Source organism: Bos grunniens, chromosome 16 (assembly GCF_055505025.1).
Source record: "Bos grunniens cultivar Pamir isolate PY7600 chromosome 16, Bosgru_T2T1.0, whole genome shotgun sequence".
Lineage (NCBI taxonomy): Eukaryota > Metazoa > Chordata > Mammalia > Artiodactyla > Bovidae > Bos > Bos grunniens.
This window is the reverse complement of record NC_141180.1, coordinates 48,347,105-48,367,628: the sequence shown is the minus strand read 5'-3', so window position 1 is coordinate 48,367,628 and position 20,524 is coordinate 48,347,105. Positions and strand designations below refer to the sequence as shown.

Below are 20,524 nucleotides of genomic sequence, written 5' to 3'. Positions count from 1 at the left end.
AGGAGCCAGGAGGTTAAGAGTCTGCCAGGAACAGCTTTAAAGTCAACAGTTATTACTAGGGAGACCTGTGCTGCTTGAAATGGAAGGAAGGAGGTGCAATAAGAAAGACATATACCAATGTTAGAGTTTTGAAGGAATTAAGACAACCCAATAAGGTAGGTTGAGGGCCTTGTATTCTTGGGACTGTAAGACTGAGTAACAGTGGGGGAAAACCAAGTAGGAGACTGTCAGACCTCTACACTCGGAACTGCAGTGATAGAGGAAAATGGGAAACCAGAGAAATAGACCCATCACCAGGAGACTGACAGTCGCATAGGCCCATAGCCTCTATTAAATGCATGCAGCTCCATGGTAGGGGTCAAAGCCATGGGCCCAGGCACCACACTAATGGGCTCTAGAACAACATTCTCTCAGCAAACCCCTCCTTGGGGTCAATCAAGATGTTGGGGATCAGCTCCTAGATTAATGCTAATAACTAGTTCCCTGAACTCAAAGCAAGGCCATGAGTAACATTTCCAGGCAGCCCCAAGGCTCACTGGAGCCTAAAAAAAGCAGACACACATTTCTGAGTTACATATGCTAGAGTTGAATATCTGAAAATCAAAGTGGGTAAAACCAGGTCAAGAGAATGAGCCTTACTCCTCTGGTGAGGGATGGGCTGGGTTCGCTCAGGCTTGCCAGAGGCAGAGCCTGGTCCCATGAAATTCCCTCTTCTTCAAGAGCACAAGTATGCCCTCCTACCTGGCTGAGGGCTTTTCAAACAGATTACAGAGAAGTCTCCTTGAATCTGAGGTGAGCTGGAAAGGGCCATCCAGTTTAGCCCTTAGCTACTGCTATGCAGTTTGACTGACTAATGCACTGATCTCTAAAACTATATATGGTTAGACCCTGGAAGAATAGTTCCTTTCTTATTAGAAACCCCTTTAAGAGTAGAATTTATCGATCTTCTTGTCTAAAAGGCTTTTTGGCACTTCAAAAATTATTTCAGATGTTCTAGACAAGTTGAGATCTATTAAGTTAAAGACAGCCTCTAAGGCTGTTATTTGCCTGATTCTCCCATCCCTAGTGCCTGAAGTTCTACAGGAATCTCACCTCTCAGTGGGTACACAGAAAGCATACTAATCCCTCCCTTTCCCCCCAACTTGCCTGGAAACTCATGGGACATCAGCCCACAAACCAGATGATGCATCTGGTCTTCAGAGTGGCAATGGCGGCATTCACATGCTTGGGTACCACATCTCCATGGTAGAACAGGCCATTATTTGCCATGGTGAGGGTCACACTTGACCCATCTGATTGGAGGCTTTGGAGCAGACATTGGTAACCCCTGACACCAAGAGCTGCTCATGATGGTCTTTCTCAGCTGAGACAACATGTGAGTGAGTCACCAAGGGAAAGTGGATGTGGGGGTAGGCGCCAGATTGGTCTTGGACTCTGTGAGGTTCACATTGAGGGCACTAACCAAACGCAGGGAGGCAATCGAAGGACAATCTGGCTAATGAGCCAGTTGAGGCGGGTGTAGATCGGGTACTTGATGTTCCAGTTACAGTGACAGATACCATAGATGGCTTCATTGTCTACATGAAGACACAGTCCAAGTGCTTCAGGGTGGAATGGTGGTAAGGATGGAGTTACCAACTGCTTTGGACACTTGAGAGGCTGTGTAGATAGCAAACTCCAACATGGATTTCTTATCATAGCAACAGAAGGCCAATCCATCAGCAAGATACAGAGCCAGTATCCCCCTCAAAGCTATAGAAGATCAGGAAATAACACTATTAAGGATGCAGATGGCATTATCATCTCTCCCCAGCCCTCTTCTCTTGACAGAAGGATTTCCTGTCTACAAAACTGTTGTGACCTAACTACAACTGTATTCAGTTCTGTACTTAAACACAAAACTTTCAAGCATAATCTATACTTAAGTGTATACATACTATTGTGTATACAATGAATGATTTGACAAATGTATATACCTATAGAACCATCAAACCAATCAAAATATAAAAATTTCCATCACTCCGGAAAGTTCTCTCATGCTCTGTTGCTCACCTCTAGAGATGTGAGAAGAGAATACTTAGAAGGGGCTTGGAGTTCTGGGGAGACAGATGACCTAGAAGGGCAGTACTGTGTGTATGAAGTGGTGGGGGTATGGAGAGGGGAGATGAGGGTCAGGTGGACACAGGATTTGTCCTGTGTAGCTTTGTAGCTTTGCCACCTAGTGGCAGGAGAATGGGACTGAGGTTGGTGGTGCTGCAGTCCATGGGGTCACAAAGAGTTGGACACGACCAAGTAACTGAACAACAACAACAAAAATATAATAAATTATTTAAAAGCTAAAGATAAAAGAATTAGGCTTTATGTAAATTGATAACTAAAAAAATTCTCCTTTTAAGAAGGCTCCAAGCTTAGTGAGTACTTCGTTTTACTTTCACACAGAATCCCATTCTTCAGATCTCCAGCAAATCCTCTGTCTCTGAGCAGCAGAAAGCATATCTGGACAGTCCCTCTAGTCTAGAAGGCCAGTGACAATGTACTGGCTCCTAGCTGGGCTCAGTCCTGGCATTCTTGGCCTCAGGCAAGGGTTAGAGTAAGCTGGAACAGGAGCCTCTCCCAGCTGGAAAGCCCTGCTTAGGAGTCTAAGAAAAACAAGCCGAACTGCTGAGGCAGCTTCCTTCCATCTGCTGGGGCTAGAGATGAATAAAAGATCAAAACAGGTTTGGATCAGACCGTCAGGCTTGGCAAAGCAAGGAACCAGCAAGGTGGAAGCCCGAGCCCACAGACTCAAGGCAGAGCAGGTTTCTCAGGCTTCTAACCCTAGATCCACACTCAGGACATGCAGCGCCCCCCAGAGGAAGCCCAGTGGACAGACAGGCCAGAGAAACCAGCACCAGCCTCAGGCCTGTGGCTCCCCTTTCTTCCACACAAGTCCATACTCCAGGCCAGAGAAGAGGTTACATGTGTGTCTGTCACGCAGTCGTGTCCGACTCTTTGCGACCCCATGAACTGTAGCCAGCCAAGCTCCTCTGTCCATGGAATTCTCCAGGATATACTCCAAGAGTATATACTTCAAGAATGCATTGATCTGCAGGTGCCAAGGGCACATGGTCTGCTCACCAGCTCTTGGGTCCAGTCCAGCGTGGGATTGGGATCTCCTTCCACACAGTGCAGTGGCCTCTGGCAGCACGGCTGACAGCATCTTTCTTGTCAGATATGAGCTGCTCAGGAAGAGCCTCCGATACCTGCCAGGTTTCACCCCGCCTCGTTGGGAGGAAAGGGCTCCTCTCCTATGGGGACACGGGCCCTAGGTCCCTTTCTGCTGAGTTCCGCCCGGTAGAGCTGGAGAGCAGGGCGTGAGAGGCATATGGCACTCCCGAGAACCGCTTCCAAAGCCCAGTCTTAACGTGAGCTGTGAGGAGTCCCAGACGGCCCTAGTGGTAAAGAGCCTACCTGCCAATTCAGGAGACATAAGACATGAGTTCAATCCCTGGGTGGGAAAGATCTCCTGGAGGAAGGCATGGCTACCACTCCAGTATCCTTGCCTGGAGAATCCCATGGACAGAGGAGTCTGGTGGGCTGCAGTCCATAGTGTCTCCCAGAGTCGGATATGACTAAAGCGATTTAGCATGCACACACCTGAACTGTGAGGGGGAAAGTTAGGGGGTCCCTTTTCCAGTCCTGTCCCATCATGGCCACTTCATTCTGCTTAGTGAGGAATCAGAGGTGTGTTTAGAGGAATCTCGTTTGACTTTTGATTCAGATAAGAACACAGACTAATGCAGAAAACCCCATCCACAGTTTAATATCTGCAACATGTCTTTAGGAAGCCAGGGGAGGGGCGATGTTTTCAAGAACAAGAAATAGGAAATCCAGATGCAGAGAATCCCTGGGAGCCAACAACAGCCAAGTTCACACAGGTCCACATCCTACTAAACAATCCATTTCAGTTAAACTTAGAGCTTTTCTGATATCTCAGTTGGTAAAGAATTCGCCTGCAATGCAGGAGACCCTGGTTCGATTCCTGGGTCAGGAAGATCCACTGGCAAAGGGATAGGCTACCCACTCCAGTATTCTTGGGCTTCCCTTGTGGCTCAGCTGGTAAAGAATCTGCCTGCAATGTGAGTAGAACTCGGTTCGATGCCTGGGTTGGGAAGATGCCCTGGAGAAGGGAAAGGCTACCCACTCCAGTATTCTGGCCTCGAGAATTCCTTGGACTGAATAGATCATGGGGTTGCAAAGAGTTGGACACAACTGAGCGACTTTTTCTTTTCAGTTAAACTTAACTGTTATCTCTGAGAGCCTGAGGGTAGGGAAAGGGCAGTTTAAAGTTTCTGCTTTAATATTCACTCTTTTCTGCAATCCTCTTTCTAAGTCTGACCCCTGACTCAAATATTTAGGAGTTTCCCAGGCAGAGCTCTTTGACTAATCTCCCCCTCAGCACAGGAAGCCCCCAGGACCCCTCCTGGAAGACAGAGTCTAGACGAAAGCAACAGACCTTATTGCCGTTCTTGGTGGGTGACTGCCTGCAGTACAGGAGTTTTTTTCCCCTAAGCAGCGCCCCCAGCAGATTTTGGGAATCGTGAAAAATATGGGCTGGGAGTGGGGAACTCCCCAGTGCTTGTGAGCCCTGTCTCACTGATGGTGTCGAAAGAGTCACTACTACTAGCTCCCTAGTTGCTGGGCACAGTGCCATCTGTGCTCCTGGCAGTCAAGTTCCCAGCAGGCACTGCCCATCTGCACCCCAGCCTGGCCCACAGGGATAGAGTCACACTCATGCTATTGGGGGAAGCAGAGCAGTCATATGATCTGAGAAGGTAGGGGGGTTTCAAAAGCCTTTCCTGGGAGCACCCCTTTGTCTTTGCTCCCCTGAGGCTGAAGCCTAATAGTGCATTACCCAGTTCCATTTACTGGCTGCCCTTTCAGGCCTTCTTACACTTCACAAGGCCCTCATTTTCTCTTCATTTACTCAGGGCTTGAGAACAAAGGTGGCTAAAGCCTAGATCTTCTAGAGAAAGTCAATACCAAGCAGCCAAACCCCACTGCCTAGTGCCCTGTCTTGCTGGCTAGGGTGATTTGGGAAGGTGCAGAGCCCCACATGCAAAGTTAGGGCACCCTGGAGCCCTGGAGCCCTAGGAGAATGAGTCTCCAGGCCCGGGACTCCGCGTCCTCCACACCCTGAGGAGGCAGAAGATGGAGCTCAGGTCTGTGGGTTCATGGAGGCAGAGATTCTGGAGTTAGAACACTTTACAAGCTCATCTGCACCAAGGGCTGTGCATGGACACAGGCCCCAGTGCCTCCCAGAATCTCAGGATCCCCACCTCTGGCCTGAACCCCTGTGGAGGCTCTGGGGCTGTCTTGGAGGACTGTTCCTAACTAAACTGAACTGTGAAACTGTTGCCAATATTCTAGAAGACTCCCCTCTGCATCTAGAAAAGTCTAGGGTGGATTGAGGTGGAGGAACAGAAGTCTGGGGAGTCTGTCCATCATAGGAGCTACCTCAGTCAGGAAAGTAGACAGGCAGGGTGAGTTTTCTGCTTCTTTTGTGACCCTTGGAGCAGTTATCTGAATTAACAAATCTGTGGTCAGTGGGCCAGGACCAGTGTCCAGAGTAGGGGCTTATCCCCCTATGCCAAAGGACAGGCTGTGATGTAATAGGTTTATAATACTTTTCACACAAAAGAATACATAAAAAAATAAACAAACATTAAAAATAAAGAAAGAATTTTTAATATTAAAGTAAAGTATTACCTAAATCAAATCCTTTATGATTATACAGTGGAAGTGAGAAATAGATTTAAGGGCCTAGATCTGATAGATAGAGCGCCTGATGAACTACTGAATGAGGTTCGTGACATTGTACAGGAGACAGGGACCAAGACCATCCCCATGGAAAAGAAATGCAAAAAAGCAAAATGGCTGTCTGGGGAGGCCTTACAAATAGCTGTGAAAAGAAGGGAAGCGAAAAGCAAAGGAGAAAAGGAAAGATATAAATATCTGAATGCAGAGTTCCAAAGAATAGCAAGAAGAGATAAGAAAGCCTTCTTCAATGATCAATGCAAAGAAATAGAGGAAAACAACAGAATGGGAAAGACTAGAGATCTCTTCAAGAAAATCAGAGATACCAAAGGAACATTTCATGCAAAGATGAGCTCAATAAAGGACAGAAATGGTATGGACCTAACAGAAGCAGAAGATATTAAGAAGAGGTGGCAAGAATACACAGAAGAACTGTACAAAAAAGATCTTCACGACCCAGATAATCACAATGGTGTGATCACTGACCTAGAGCCAGGCATCCTGGAATGTGAAGTCAAGTGGGCCTTAGAAAGCATCACTACAAACAAAGCTAGTGGAGGTGATGGAATTCCAGTTGAGCTATTCCAAATCCTGAAAGATGATGCTGTGAAAGTGCTGCACTCAATATGCCAGCAAATTTGGAAAACTCAGCAGTGGCCACAGGACTGGAAAAGGTCAGTTTTCATTCCAATCCCAAAGAAAGGCAATGCCAAAGAATGCTCAAACTACCGCACAATTGCACTCATCTCACACGCTAGTAAAGGAATGCTCAAAATTCTCCAAGCCAGGCTTCAGCAATATGTGAACCGTGAACTTCCTGATGTTCAAGCTGGTTTTAGAAAAGGCAGAGGAACCAGAGATCAAATTGCCAACATCCGCTGGATCATAGAAAAAGCAAGAGAGTTCCAGAAAAACATCTATTTCTGCTTTATTGACTATGCCAAAGCCTTTGACTGTGTGGATCACAATAAACTGTGGAAAATTCCTCAAGAGATGGGAATACCAGACCACCTGATCTGCCTCTTGAGAAATTTGTATGCAGGTCAGGAAGCAACAGTTAGAACTGGACATGGAACAACAGACTGGTTCCAAATAGGAAAAGGAGTTCGTCAAGGCTGTATTTTGTCACCCTGTTTATTTAACTTATATGCAGAGTACATCATGAGAAACGCTGGACTGGAAGAAACACAAGCTGGAATCAAGATTGCCGGGAGAAATATCAGTAACCTCAGATATGCAGATGACACCACCCTTTTGGCAGAAAGTGAAGAGGAACTCAAAAGTCTCTTGATGAAAGTGACAGTGGAGAGTGAAAAAGTTGGCTAAAGCTCAACGTTCAGAAAACGAAGATCATGGCATCTGGTCCCATCACTTCAAGGGAACTAGATGGGGAAACAGTGGAAACAGTATCAGACTTTATTTTGGGGGGCTCCAAAATCACTGCAGATGGTGACTGCAGCCATGAAATTAAAAGACGCTTACTCCTTGGAAGGAAAGTTATGACCAACCTAGATAGCATATTCAAAAGCAGAGACATTACTTTGCCAACAAAGGTTCGTCTAGTCAAGGCTATGGTTTTTCCTGTGGTCATGTATGGATGTGAGAGTTGGACTGTGAAGAAGGCTGAGTGCCGGAGAATTGATGCTTTTGAACTGTGGTATTGGAGAAGACTCTTGAGAGTCCCTTGGACTGCAAGGAGATCCAACCAGTCCATTCTGAAGGAGATCAGCCCTGGGATTTCGTTGGAAGGAATGATGCTAAAGCTGAAACTCCAATACTTTGGCCACCTCATGTGAAGAGTTGATTCATTGGAAAAGACTCTGATGCTGGGAGGGATTGGGGGCAGGAGGAGAAGGGGACGACAGAGGATGAGATGGCTGGATGGCATCACTGACTCGATGGACGTGAGTCTGAGTGAACTCCGGGAGCTGGTGATGGACAGGGAAGCCTGGCGTGCTGCAATTCATGGGGTCGCAAAGAGTCGGACACGACTGAGCGACTGATCTGATCTGAAGGTACCTTGAGAAGTACAGTGCATGTTAAATCGCTTCAGTAGTGTCTGACTCTTTGTGACCCCGTGGACTGTAGCCCACCAGGCTCCTTTGTCCGTGGGGATTCTACAGGCAAGAGTGGCAACTGAAGTGGGTTGCCATGCCCCCCTCCAGGAGATCTTCCTGACCCAGGAAGACAGGAAGATGACCCAGACATCTCTTATGTCTCCTGCACTAGCAGGCAGGTTCTTTACCACTAGCGCCACCTGGGAATGCAACAGCTCTTTACTAGCAGTTCTAGCTACATCACCGCTGCTTTCACTCTTGCTTCCGGACATCCTGGACTTGAAATAAAGATACTGTCTACTGTACTCTATACAGTACTGTAAAGGACACAAAAGCACAACCACTCGCAGAGGATTTGCATGTACATGACAATGTATGCCAGACACATGAACTAACTTATGTGATCAGACATGGGAATGCATGTTCATAACTTGGAAAGTTCACAACCTGAAGGTTCATATGTAAGGGACTAACTGTATCCTGAAATATTTTAAAACTTAATGCTCAGGTGGCAAAAGAGCTTTAAGTCCAGGGTGCAAAGGTTAAGTTTGGAACTCTGAAAACTATTCTTTGGTCTCAACCCTTGGGTTTTATGAGGTTGCCAGCTCTAAACTGGCTCTTCTCCAATGAATGTTTGTTCAAAACAAGTCTAGCAATTTCCTTCTGCTGCTGCTGCTAAGTCGCTTCAGTCGTGTCTGACTCTGTGTGACCCCATAGACGGCAGCCCACCAGGCTCCACTGTCCCTGGGATTCTCCAGGCAAGAACACTGGAGTGGGTTGCCATTTCCTTCTCCAAAGCAGGAAAGTGAAAAGTGAAAGGGAAGTCACTCAGTCGTGTCCGACTCTTCTCGACCCCATGGACTGTAGCCTACTAGGCTCCTCCATTCATGGGATTTTCCAGGCAAGAGTGCTGGAGTGGGGTGCCATTGCCTTCTCCAAATTTCCTTCTAAAACCTAACAAAAGCAAACCCCTCTTTGTTCTCTAGAGTTACCCATGATTCACCATAATTTGCTGTGGCAGTTTCTCACTGGATGCAAGTGGGAGTTAATGCATTTTTTCTTGGTGAGGGAGGGATTTTCTTTCCTTTTTTAAGAGCAGGAGATAGGGATTAAGAACTGCCTTGCAATGCAGGGGATGTGGTTTCGATCCCTGGTAGGGGAACTAAGATCCCACATGCCTTGGAGCAACTAAGCTTGATCACCACAACTAAAGAGCACACACACCACAACAAAAAATCCACTTGACACAATGAAGATCTTGCGTGCTGCAATTAAGACCTGACACACCCCCAAAACAAACAAATCATTTTTTTTTAAAGCAGGAGATAAAATTGCTCTGTGAACAATGTCCTGCCAGTCAGAATGGCTGCGATCCAAAAGTCTACAAGCAATAAATGCTGGAGAGGGTGTGGAGAAAAGGGAACCCTCTTACACTGTTGGTGGGAATGCAAACTAGTACAGCCACTATGGAGAACAGTGTGGAGATTCCTTAAAAAACTGGAAATAGAACTGCCTTATGACGCAGCAATCCCACTGCTGGGCATACACACTGAGGAAACCAGAATTGAAAGAGACACGTGTACCCCAATGTTCATCGCAGCACTGTTTATAATAGCCAGGACATGGAAGCAACCTAGATGTCCATCAGCAGATGAATGGATAAGAAAGCTGTGGTACATACACACAATGGAGTATTACTCAGCCATTAAAAAGAATACATTTGAATCAATTCTAATGAGGTGGATGAAACTGGAGCCTATTATACAGAATGAAGTAAGCCAGAAAGAAAAACACCAATACAGTATATATACACCAATATGCATATATATGGAATTTAGAAAGATGGTAACAATAACCCTGTATACGAGACAGCAAAAGAAACACTGATGTATAGAACAGTCTTTTGGACTCTGTGGGAGAGGGAGAGGGTGGGATGATTTGGGAGAATGGCACTGAAATATGTATAATATCATATATGGAACGAGTCGCCAGTTCAGGTTCGATGCACGATACTGGATGCTTGGGGCTGGTGCACTGGGACGACCCAGAGGGATGGTATGGGGAGGGAGGAGGGAGGAGGGTTCAGGATGGGGAACACATGTATACCTGTGGCGGACTCATTTTGATGTTTGGCAAAACCAATAAAATATTGTAAAGTTTAAAAAAAAAAAAAAAACAATGTCCTCCCTTATACCAGAAAAAAATTAACATTCTTTTCTTCCTTCTTGCGGCTGGTTATGCAGATTGCAACAAGTGGCAGGTGGGTGAGCACTCCCTCTTTAGGGCTTTCTGATTCCACTGAAGATGACTGTTCCTTTCTTTTCATATTTCCCCCTTTAGTCACCATCTTCCTTTGAGAGCATGCTTGACCAAGAGTCAGGTTTTCCAGATCTAGAGGTTTTGGTCCTCGGTGCCAGGGAGGAGCTTTATTGGTGGCTGTGCCCCATGTCTAGGGAAAATACAGATTGGAAATCATTGAGGCCACATTTGAGGAACAAAGAAAAGTAGGAGGGATAGGTATCAGGCATTTCCTATCTAAAGTCTATATCTTATCAAGGCCATAAACACTAGGGATCATCTTGAACTGGTAGGCTATTACCACCCTAGCAAACTTGGGTCTACTCACCCATGCACAGTAAAGCTAATCTACTGACACCCGATTGTGGTGGAGGAAACTGTAGTGCTTATTGCAGGGCACCAAACAAGGAGTCCAGGCAGCTGGTGCTTAAAAGACCCGAACTTCCTGATGGCTTTCAGGGAAAGGTCTTTAAAGATAAGCTGAGGGAGGGGAGCTGTGGGGTGCATGCTCAGCTCATGGAAATTCTTCTGATTGGTTGGTGGTAAGCTAATTGGGAGTCAACATCATTAATCTTTTGGTTCCCAACTGGCTTGGTTTCTATGTGCTTATGAGCAAAATATAGCTAACTTCATCCATTTGCAGGGGATTTCATTAGCTGCAGAAAAACTCAAAGGGATATAGCTCAGAATATTAGTTATAGCACTTGAGGCGGAGCTAAAGATTCTTGACTTTATGGCTAAACTGTTTATTTTGTCTTACTTGATTGTTTTTCTTTTTTTGTGCATTTTCTCACTTCTGTAATTAAATTTATTCTTTGGAACTTAGGGAAGGCAAGTGGAGGACATGCAAGGGTGAGATCTACCCCAGAAGGCCTCATAGGATCCTGCTCAGTTACACTGGGTATATGTTATTCTTACAAAGGTTTAACGAGCACAAAAATGATTATGCAAAGCAGAGTTAAGAGAAATATAAGTTCAGTTTGTATTATGCTTCTAAACCAGGAGCCCAAATTTAAAGGTAACACTACATAGGTTTAAAACAAACAAAAACAAAAAAAACCTAGGGATCATCAGGTGAAATTTATTGTAACCAATGGGCTAGTTTCCTGATCTTTATGATTGAGTTTTTAATCTCTACAGAGGCATTTAACTATGTGTAACAGGTAGTATTTGCTACCGAAAAAAAAAAATGCCTTCTTCTTCAGCAAGTAGGTAATGAGGGGATATGCAATTTTCCAAAACTACTTTAGCTAATGAGTCAGGTGATCATTGCTGGGCTGCTATGCTCTGGCTGTGGAATTGACTAGCTCTCCTAGTGTTAGGGAGTTTGAATCATGCTTTCATTGGAACTTATTCTGACCTTGAGGAGAAAGTCTCTCCGTATGGAGGCAGACTCAGAGTCAAATAGGCTTCTTTTAAGAGGTGAATGAATGGGAAGCTTCAAATGTTTTACTCTGCAGCTGATGTCAAGTGATTGATGAGTGAAATTAGCAATAGTGCTTGGGACAGGTGAAAAAATGTGTTACAGGATGGACGAAAGGGTCACCACTGTTGTGAATAGATTGATGTCTCTAGGGGCAAACCCAACAATTAGGTAAGTTTCCCCCTTTTGTAGCAGATTGAAAATGTGGACAAAAGCACTGTCTTTCCAAGAAGAGGGAGAGGATAAGGCAATAATAATAGAGGAAAAAGTTACACAAGTCTGGTCCAGTCATCTTGGGAAAAAAGATGTGTCCTTCAGCTGTTATCTACTGCAGTTTCTGGTCAGTTTGATTCAGTGGTCTTCAGAGCTTGTTATAGGATGGGATGCCAGGTGGAGTCTTCTTTAGCTGTGAGATGGTTTATTGTTGTTTAGTTGCTAAGTCTTGTTGGACTCTTGCAACCCCAAGGACTGTAGGCTGCCAGGCTCCTCTGTCCATGGGATTTCCCAGGCAGAAATACTGGAGTAGGTTGCCATTTCCTTGTTAGATGTTTACACAAGGTTCAAGTTTCTGGTGTTTTGGCGCATCTGGGTAGTGAGAAGGACCTTTGTGTCCAAGGAAATTCACAAATTTTATTCTTATTGATTCCAAACCAGAAGGGTTGGGAAAAGTTGGAAATGTTAATTTGGAGATTTGTAATCAGATATTTGAGGAAAAAAGAAGACTTAGGATCTAGTCCAGCTTATAGGTATATAACAAAACTTTAAAGAAAATTAACAGGACAAGAATCTGATATCTACAAAGGTGCAAACATAACTTCTCTCGCCATAATTTTCTCCCTTTTATCAAAAAAATCATAGTAAAACTAATTTGTTTGTATTATATTTAGCCTGATTATTTATATAAATGTAGCAAGAATAGTGATTGACCATATAACTTCTTTTTTAAGATTACTGTGCTGGAACATTACAAGGAAGGTGCTAGGCTTAGTTTTTCCAAGCAATTCCTTAAAATTGGTCATATCTGAGTCTATGTATCTCTCTCTTAAATATGACATTCCAGCCAAAGCCTTGGCAATGTAGTTAATATTTCCTGTTGTATACTGTTATAAGAACAGGTCCTCAATGAATTCATGCAAATAACTAACTGTACTGTCAGGAAAAGAATATTTAAGAGTTCCCAAATTCTGAAGGGATCAGGTAGGAAATGATGAATATTTCATCTTTGTTTACAACTACTGTAAGTGACAGATGCTTAAGAGAAAATTTTCCTTAAATGTGGAAAAGTAAAAATTAGGAGACTAGCATAAGAAGTCATAAAGATTATAATCATCCTCTAAAAGACTTCATTCAGGAAAAGTAGAACATTAGGGAACTAGCATAAAAAATCATATGACTTATAGTCATTCTTATTTGTTCATTCAGTCTCCTGTAATTCTTGTTGATCTTGGGTTAGCGGCTTTATGAATCAATCAATTTTCCATTAAAGCTTTATACGTTTTTACCTAGTTCAGTGTTATGATCTTAAAGTTATCAGAAATCTGCATTCTAATTATTTGGGGAGGGGGGGTCTTTTCCATGATTCTCCTTAAAGATGAAGCATTTTTATAGGAATATTTTTGCAAAGCATCAGAGTAAAACCGTAACTCTCTACGGTGACAAAAGACTTAAATGTCTGTTATTAGAGATCCAATAAGAGCTCATTATAGTAGAATGGACAAGGGAATTTGGTAAATACATGACCTTTTAGAACTAACACCCAAAAAACATGTCCTTTTCATTATAGGGGACTGGAATGCAAAAGTAGGAAGTCAAGAAACACCTGGAGTAACAGGCAAATTTGGCCTTGGAATACGGAATGAAGCAGGGCAAAGACTGATAGAGTTTTGCCAAGAAAATGCACTGGTCATAACAAACACCTTCTTGCAACAACACAAGAGAAGACTCTACATATGGACATCACCAGATGGTCAACACCAAAATCAGATTGATTATATTCTTTGCAGCCAAAGATGGAGAAGCTCTATACAGTCAGCAAAAACAAGACCAGGAGCTGACTGTGGCTCAGACCATGAACTCCTTATTGCCAAATTCAGACTTAAATTGAAGAAAGTAGGGAAAACCACTAGACCATTCAGGTATGACCTAAATCAAATCCCTTATGATTATACAGTGGAAGTAAGAAATAGATTTAAGGGCCTAGATCTGATAGATAGAGTGCCTGATGAACTATGGAATGAGGTTCGTGACACTGTACAGGAGACAGGGATCAAGACCATTCCCGTGGAAAAGAAATGCAAAAAAGCAAAATGGCTGTCTGGGGAGGCCTTACAAATAGCTGTGAAAAGAAGAGAAGCGAAAAGCAAAGGAGAAAAGGAAAGATATAAACATCTGAATGCAGAGTTCCAAAGAATAGCAAGAAGAGATAAGAAAGCCTTCTTCAGCAATCAATGCAAAGAAATAGAGGAAAACAACAGAATGGGAAAGACTAGGGATCTTTTCAAGAAAATCAGAGATACCAAAGGAACATTTCATGCAAAGATGAGCTCAATAAAGGACAGAAATGGTATGGACCTAACAGAAGCAGAAGATATTAAGAAGAGATGGCACGAATACACAGAAGAACTGTACAAAAAAGATCTTCACGACCCAGATAATCACGATGGTGTGATCACTGACCTAGAGCCAGACATCCTGGAATGTGAAGTCAAGTGGGCCTTAGAAAGCATCACTACAAACAAAGCTAATGGAGGTGATGGAACCCAGATAATCACGATGGTGTGATCACTGACCTAGAGCCAGACATCCTGGAATGTGAAGTCAAGTGGGCCTTAGAAAGCATCACTACGAACAAAGCTAGTGGAGGTGATGGAATTCCAGTTGAGCTATTCCAAATCCTGAAAGATGATGCTGTGAAAGTGCTGCACTCAATATGCCAGCAAATTTGGAAAACTCAGCAGTGGCCACAGGACTGGAAAAGGTCAGTTTTCATTCCAATCCCAAAGAAAGGCAATGCCAAAGAATGCTCAAACTACTGCACAATTGCACTCATCTCACACGCTAGTAAAGGAATGCTCAAAATTCTCCAAGCCAGGCTTCAGCAATATGTGAACTGTGAACTTCCTGATGTTCAAGCTGGTTTTAGAAAAGACAGAGGAACCAGAGATCAAATTGCCAACATCCGCTGGATCATAGAAAAAGCAAGAGAGTTCCAGAAAAACATCTATTTCTGCTTTATTGACTATGCCAAAGCCTTTGACTGTGTGGATCACAATAAACTGTGGAAAATTCCTCAAGAGATGGGAATACCAGACCACCTGATCTGCCTCTTGAGAAATTTGTATGCAGGTCAGGAAGCAACAGTTAGAACTGCACATGGAACAACAGACTGGTTCCAAATAGGAAAAGGAGTTCGTCAAGGCTGTATTTTGTCACCCTGTTTATTTAACTTATATGCAGAGTACATCATGAGAAACGCTGGACTGGAAGAAACACAAGCTGGAATCAAGATTGCCGGGAGAAATATCAATAACCTCAGATATGCAGATGACACCACCCTTATGGCAGAAAGTGAAGAGGAACTAAAAAGCCTCTTGATGAAAGTGAAAGTGGAGAGTGAAAAAGTTGGCTTAAAGCTCAACATTCAGAAAACGAAGATCATGGCATCTGGTCCCATCACTTCATGGGAAATAGATGGGGAAACAGTGGAAACAGTGTCAGACTTTATTTTTCTGGGCTCCAAAATCACTGCAGATTGTGACTGCAGCCATGAAATTAAAAGACGCTTACTCCTTGGAAGGAAAGTTGTGAACAACCTAGATAGCATATTCAAAAGCAGAGACATTACTTTGCCAACAAACGTTGTCTAGTCAAGGCTATGGTTTTTCCTGTGGTCATGTATGGATGTGAGAGTTGGACTGTGAAGAAGGCTGAGCGCCGAAGAATTGATGCTTTTGAACTGTGGTGTTGGAGAAGCCTCTTGAGAGTCCCTTGGACTGCAAGGAGATCCAACCAGTCCATTCTGAAGGAGATCAGCCCTGGGATTTCTTTGGAAGGAATGATGCTAAGTCTGAAACTCCAGTACTTTGGCCACCTCATGCGAAGAGTTGACTCACTGGAAAAGACTCTGATGCTGGGAGGGATTGGGGGCAGGAGGAGAAGGGGATGACAGAGGATGAGATGGCTGGATGGCATCACTGACTTGATGGACGTGAGTCTGAGTGAACTCCGGGAGTTGGTGAGGGACAGGGAGGCCTGGTGTGCTGCGATTCATGGGGTCACAAAGAGTCGGACACGACTGAGTGACTGATCTGATCTGATGACACACATTATAAGATAATAACTAGAATTATGAATGGTGCATGTGTGTGTGTGCTAAGTTGTGTCTGACACTTTGCGATCCTATGGACTGTAGCCCACCAGGCTCCTCTGTACGTGTGATTCTCCAGGCAAGGATACTGAAGTGAGTTACTGTGTCTTCCTCCAGGGACTATTCCCAATCGAGGGGTAGAACATGTCTCCTGTACTGGCAGGCAAGTTCTTTACCACTAGAACCACCTGGGAAGCTCTTATGAATGGTAATAATACATCAGAAATATCAGAGTTCAAGGAATGTTATATTTATGAAGCATTTATAACACATACCTATACAGATGCAATATAAAGAAGGCTTAGTATTATTTACTTGACAATGCTTCCCATGTAATTTCCCAAATAAGTCCAATTAGTTTAATATCTCCCTTTTTATAAACAGAGAGAACAGATCCTCTGAGATGCTCCAGAGGCCCTCCAAAAAAATCCCAAAGTTAGTTTAAGGTCAAAAAGACTTCAATTATAGCTTGATTTGGAGGAAGTTTTTCAAAAATACCAAAAATTTTGGACGTGACTAAATTGGGTCACAGATCATTATAAAATAATATTTAACTATTCATTTAACTAAAGTGACAAAAAGATTTCAAAGGTTAGAACATTGTTGCTGGGACAAAGGAGGAAACTGCCTTCCATTTTTTAAAAGCAGGAGATAAAATTCCTATATGAAAAATGTCTTCCTTTATCCTGGAAGAAAAGTAATATTCTTATTTTTCTTCTTCCTTGTTAGGCAATCTGCTCGGAGTGGTACCCGCATGAGAGCTTTCCCCTTTGGGGCTTCCTGATTCCGTTTAAAATGAGCTTTATTTTTATAGTATACTTGGGAATCTAATGGCAACTGAAACATTAAACACTACAGAAAGCACCTGGGCTCTGGACTGACCACCTAGGTACCAATTCACTCCTCACTAGAGGTAGTTAACTAGCTTTTAAATCCTGTAAAATACGGATAAGATAGTATTACCTACCTCATATGGTTGTTACTGTATTCTGGCATACATTATAATGACATCGGCATTTAATTCTAATAAGGTATAGGACTCTACGTATTCTGTAGATTTTCAGGCCTAATGACCTCTACATTACTGCTTTACGTTCGAGTTTGCCCTTTTCTGATGCCCGTTCGCATCTCTGTTCTTACTTTCAGACCTTTACTTTCCAATTTTAAATCTATAGTATGTTCCAATTTCATCCCATTTGTATTTTGAAATTCCACCCTTCGTATTTTGTATACACTATCTCATTCCCTAATAAAAGCATATTAAGAAACAACTTAAAAACAAACATTTTTCACAAACTGAAACGTGCAGATGGCAGACAGCAAATCACCGGAATACACCACTTTGACCAGAGCGCTGCCGGGAGTTGTAGTCTGACGCACTGGCACGTACCTCCCCGCCTCTCCAGTTTGAAAAGCCCGAGAAAGGGCTGGTGGGCGGGGCGTTGAGGTTGAAGCGCGCTCGAAGCCCCGCCCCCATCCTTTCCGTTCTGAGTTCGCACTGGAGGGGCGCGCCCGGCCGCGGAAGGGGCGTGGCTTTTCCCTGGGGCGGTGCTGCCAAGGCCGGCGTGCGCGGGGAGGTCCTGGTGTCCCTCTGAGAGGGCGGCGGGAGCGCGGGGCGGGCCTGGTGGGAGGGTGGCGACCCGGCAGGTGGGGCGGGGCCGGGCTGGCTCTGGCTCCTTCTTCCTCCGCATGTGGCTGGCGACCGCAGGGCAGCTCAGTTCGCGCACTTCAAGCTACCCGCTTCCCATTTGGGCTCTCCTCGTGTCTCCGGAGCCATGGCGTTTGCCGAGACCAACCCGGCGGCATCCTCCTTGCCCAACGGCGACTGCGGCCGCCCCAGGACGCGGCCTGGAGGGAACCGGGTAACGGTGGTGCTCGGCGCGCAGTGGGGCGACGAAGGCAAGGGGAAGGTGGTAGATCTGCTAGCGCAGGACGCCGACATCGTGTGCCGCTGCCAGGTGAGGCGGCAGGGCTCTGACGGGAAGCCGGCCCCTGAGCTCGGGCCCAGAACTCGCATCCACCGTCCGAAATAAGGTGTCACCTTGAGGTTCTTTCCTCTTACTACGAGCTGCGGCGACGTGGAGAAATGGCGGGAGGTCGGAGACCCCTGACCTGGGTCTCGGGCTGCGGGCTCGTGATGGCTCAGGAGGAAAATGCGGCTTGACTCTGGGAGCCTTTGAGATGCGCGATGCCTGGGGAGTTGCAGTGTTCGGTCCGAGGACCAGTGCTCAAACCCAGGACTGGGGCCGGGGTGGAGATGGGAGACCGTTCGAGTTTGAGGAGCTACCGCCCGAGGCCTGCTGCCGGCTCCGGGCAGAGACCCTAAAGGGCCGCAAAATCGTCCCCGTCATCACCCATCCGCCCAGGGGATACCAACCGGGCCGAAACGCCCAGAAATCCAAACTCGCCACTCCCCCACCTGCAGGCCCGAGCTTGCCGAGCTTTGCCTCTTCGGGTCCACTTTGTTGACATGAGAACACACTTCTGGGCTTTAGGGCGGTTTATAACCGTGTAATGGCCCCTTTTTTTACTCGGTACACGGTTATACTAAGGAACGTTAATTTTACTTGTTGGTCCTAAAGGTAGGCATCCCAGCTCTTTTACGAGTGAGGCAAGTAAAAGAATACAAGTGTCAGATCTAGTATTTAGAAATATTTACATTGTTAACGCTCACACCTAGAGTGAACTTTCGGGAAATGGAATGGTAATATACTTCCTCCCGGAAGACTCGTGGTTTTCATTGTAAGCGTTCTTCCTATTTGTCGTTTGCTTTGAAGCAGCCAAGAGGCTGGGCCTTTCTAAAGGCTCATAGTTAACTGTTACGAATTTCAAAATTCGAAATAGTTGAGCAATAAGCCCTTTCTGAACGAATGGTAATGTCTGAAGTTAACTGCTGTTTAGGTTGCAAGAATGTTTCTTCTTCATGAACTGTGTACATGGCATAATATAATAATGCTGTGTGCATTCTAACAAGTTCGTAGGCCTGCTTGATGAGAAGTGTTCTACCAACTCCAGTACTTTGGCCACCTCATGCGAAGAGTTGACTCATTGGAAAAGACTCTGATGCTGGGAGGGATTGGGGGCAGGAGAAGGGGACTGCAGAGGATGAGATGGCTGGATGGCATCACTGACTCGATGGACCTGAGTCTGGGTGAACTCCGGGAGTTGGTGATGGACAGGGAGGCCTGGCGTGCTGCGATTCATGGGGTCGCAAAGAGTCGGACTGAACCTAAAATTGAATACCATTTTGGCAGGCAGAAAAAAGTAATCATAAGTACATCAAAAGTTAAATGAGAAAATTTTGTTTTTTGCATGAGGAAATCCATCCTGCCCGTTTCTGGGTTAAGCTGCTGCTTCTTATTACCACCACCACCACTTCTCTTCCAGTCTTCTCTTCTCCCACCTCTCTGGCTAGACACATAGGAGGTTACTCATGACACCCCTAAAGGTGTTGCCTCATACTGCTGTAGGAGCTGCTCCAGAAAACTGACCATCACCTTCCTTTTCTCTTAAGATCCTATATTGCTGTGCTGTGGCAAAGTATGGGAATACCTAACTCTGGCGGGGAGGAGAGGTTGGAGACCCCTTTATCTACTTCACTGTCATTTCTGATATCTTCCTTATACAGAAATGGTTGTGGTTTAGCTGCTAAGTCCTGTCCAACTGTTGCAAACCCATGGACAGAGGAGCCCAGTGGGCTCCTCTGTCCATGGGATTCTCCAGGCGAGAATACTCCAGTGCGTTGCCATTTCCTTCTCCAGGGGATCTTCCCAACCCAAGAATCGAACCTGGGTCTCCTGTATTGCAGGCAAATTCGTTTATACAGAAATAGGTAACATAAATAACAATATAGGTTGTAAGAAGTTTTGGGGGATGTAACCATTTTGCCTTCATTCTAAAAGATCCTCAATTTTAATAATCACTTTGAAAAGAAGTAGAACTCACTTGATGGTTGGAGAGGGTATTACCATGTTACTGCAAAAAGTAGTTTTGAAGGAGGTCGTGGGCTGATCTGATCTGATGCCCTTGGAAAGTCTGGAGAGAAGTGAGTGATAAGGAGCCAAGTTTGGCTTTAGTGTTGGCTGAAGATAGAGGAGACATGTGTGAGCAAACTTGTTAGACAGATTTGACTCACCTGTAAAATTTTGACTTGCTACCTTTCTTATATAATTTTAAAAATTTATATTCTTCTAGTGTTTTAAGAACCCAAAGGATTCTTAGTGTCTTGTAGAGGATTCTTAATGTCTTGTTAATGCTGGTAGATAGATAATGAATAGATTTAAGAATATCTGTTGTGATTCACTTTGGTAACTATATTATTTGGTCAGTCCCAGTAAGCTGACATCTCTTAGTGAAGTTCTCCTGAGTCATAAAATTGATAGTTATGGACTGTTGAAATTCTTAAGAAGTATAGAGAGCTGGGAAAAGTCAACTTTTGGAAGGACATTTGGACTTGAATTGCTCTGTTTGATGATTTAAGTTTTGTGTATTATTGAAAATAATATGCACTTTTTAGAGTTTAATCAGTATATTTTGTCATATTCATGCCATAAGCTCAGATTTTGTAGTGTTTCTCCAGAAGTG

At 44.5% G+C, this 20,524-nt stretch overlaps 1 protein-coding gene and 1 pseudogene across 2 annotated transcripts in view; one reads left to right on the top strand and one right to left on the bottom strand.

Moving 5' to 3' along the window:
• Window positions 1-1,164: 1,164 nt before the first annotated feature.
• Window positions 1,165-17,631, bottom strand: LOC147356773 (tubulin alpha-8 chain pseudogene; annotated as a pseudogene).
• Window positions 17,601-20,524, top strand: part of ADSS2 (adenylosuccinate synthase 2) — a 32,610-nt gene continuing 29,686 nt past the window's right edge. For both annotated transcript variants that reach the window (XR_015143519.1, XM_086344921.1), the window contains exon 1: window positions 17,601-17,898. Coding sequence is in view for 1 of the 2 variants with exons in the window: in XM_086344921.1 (XP_086201047.1) it covers window positions 17,716-17,898 (183 nt within the window). In the remaining variant the exon portion in view is untranslated. The remainder of the gene's footprint in view (window positions 17,899-20,524) is intronic.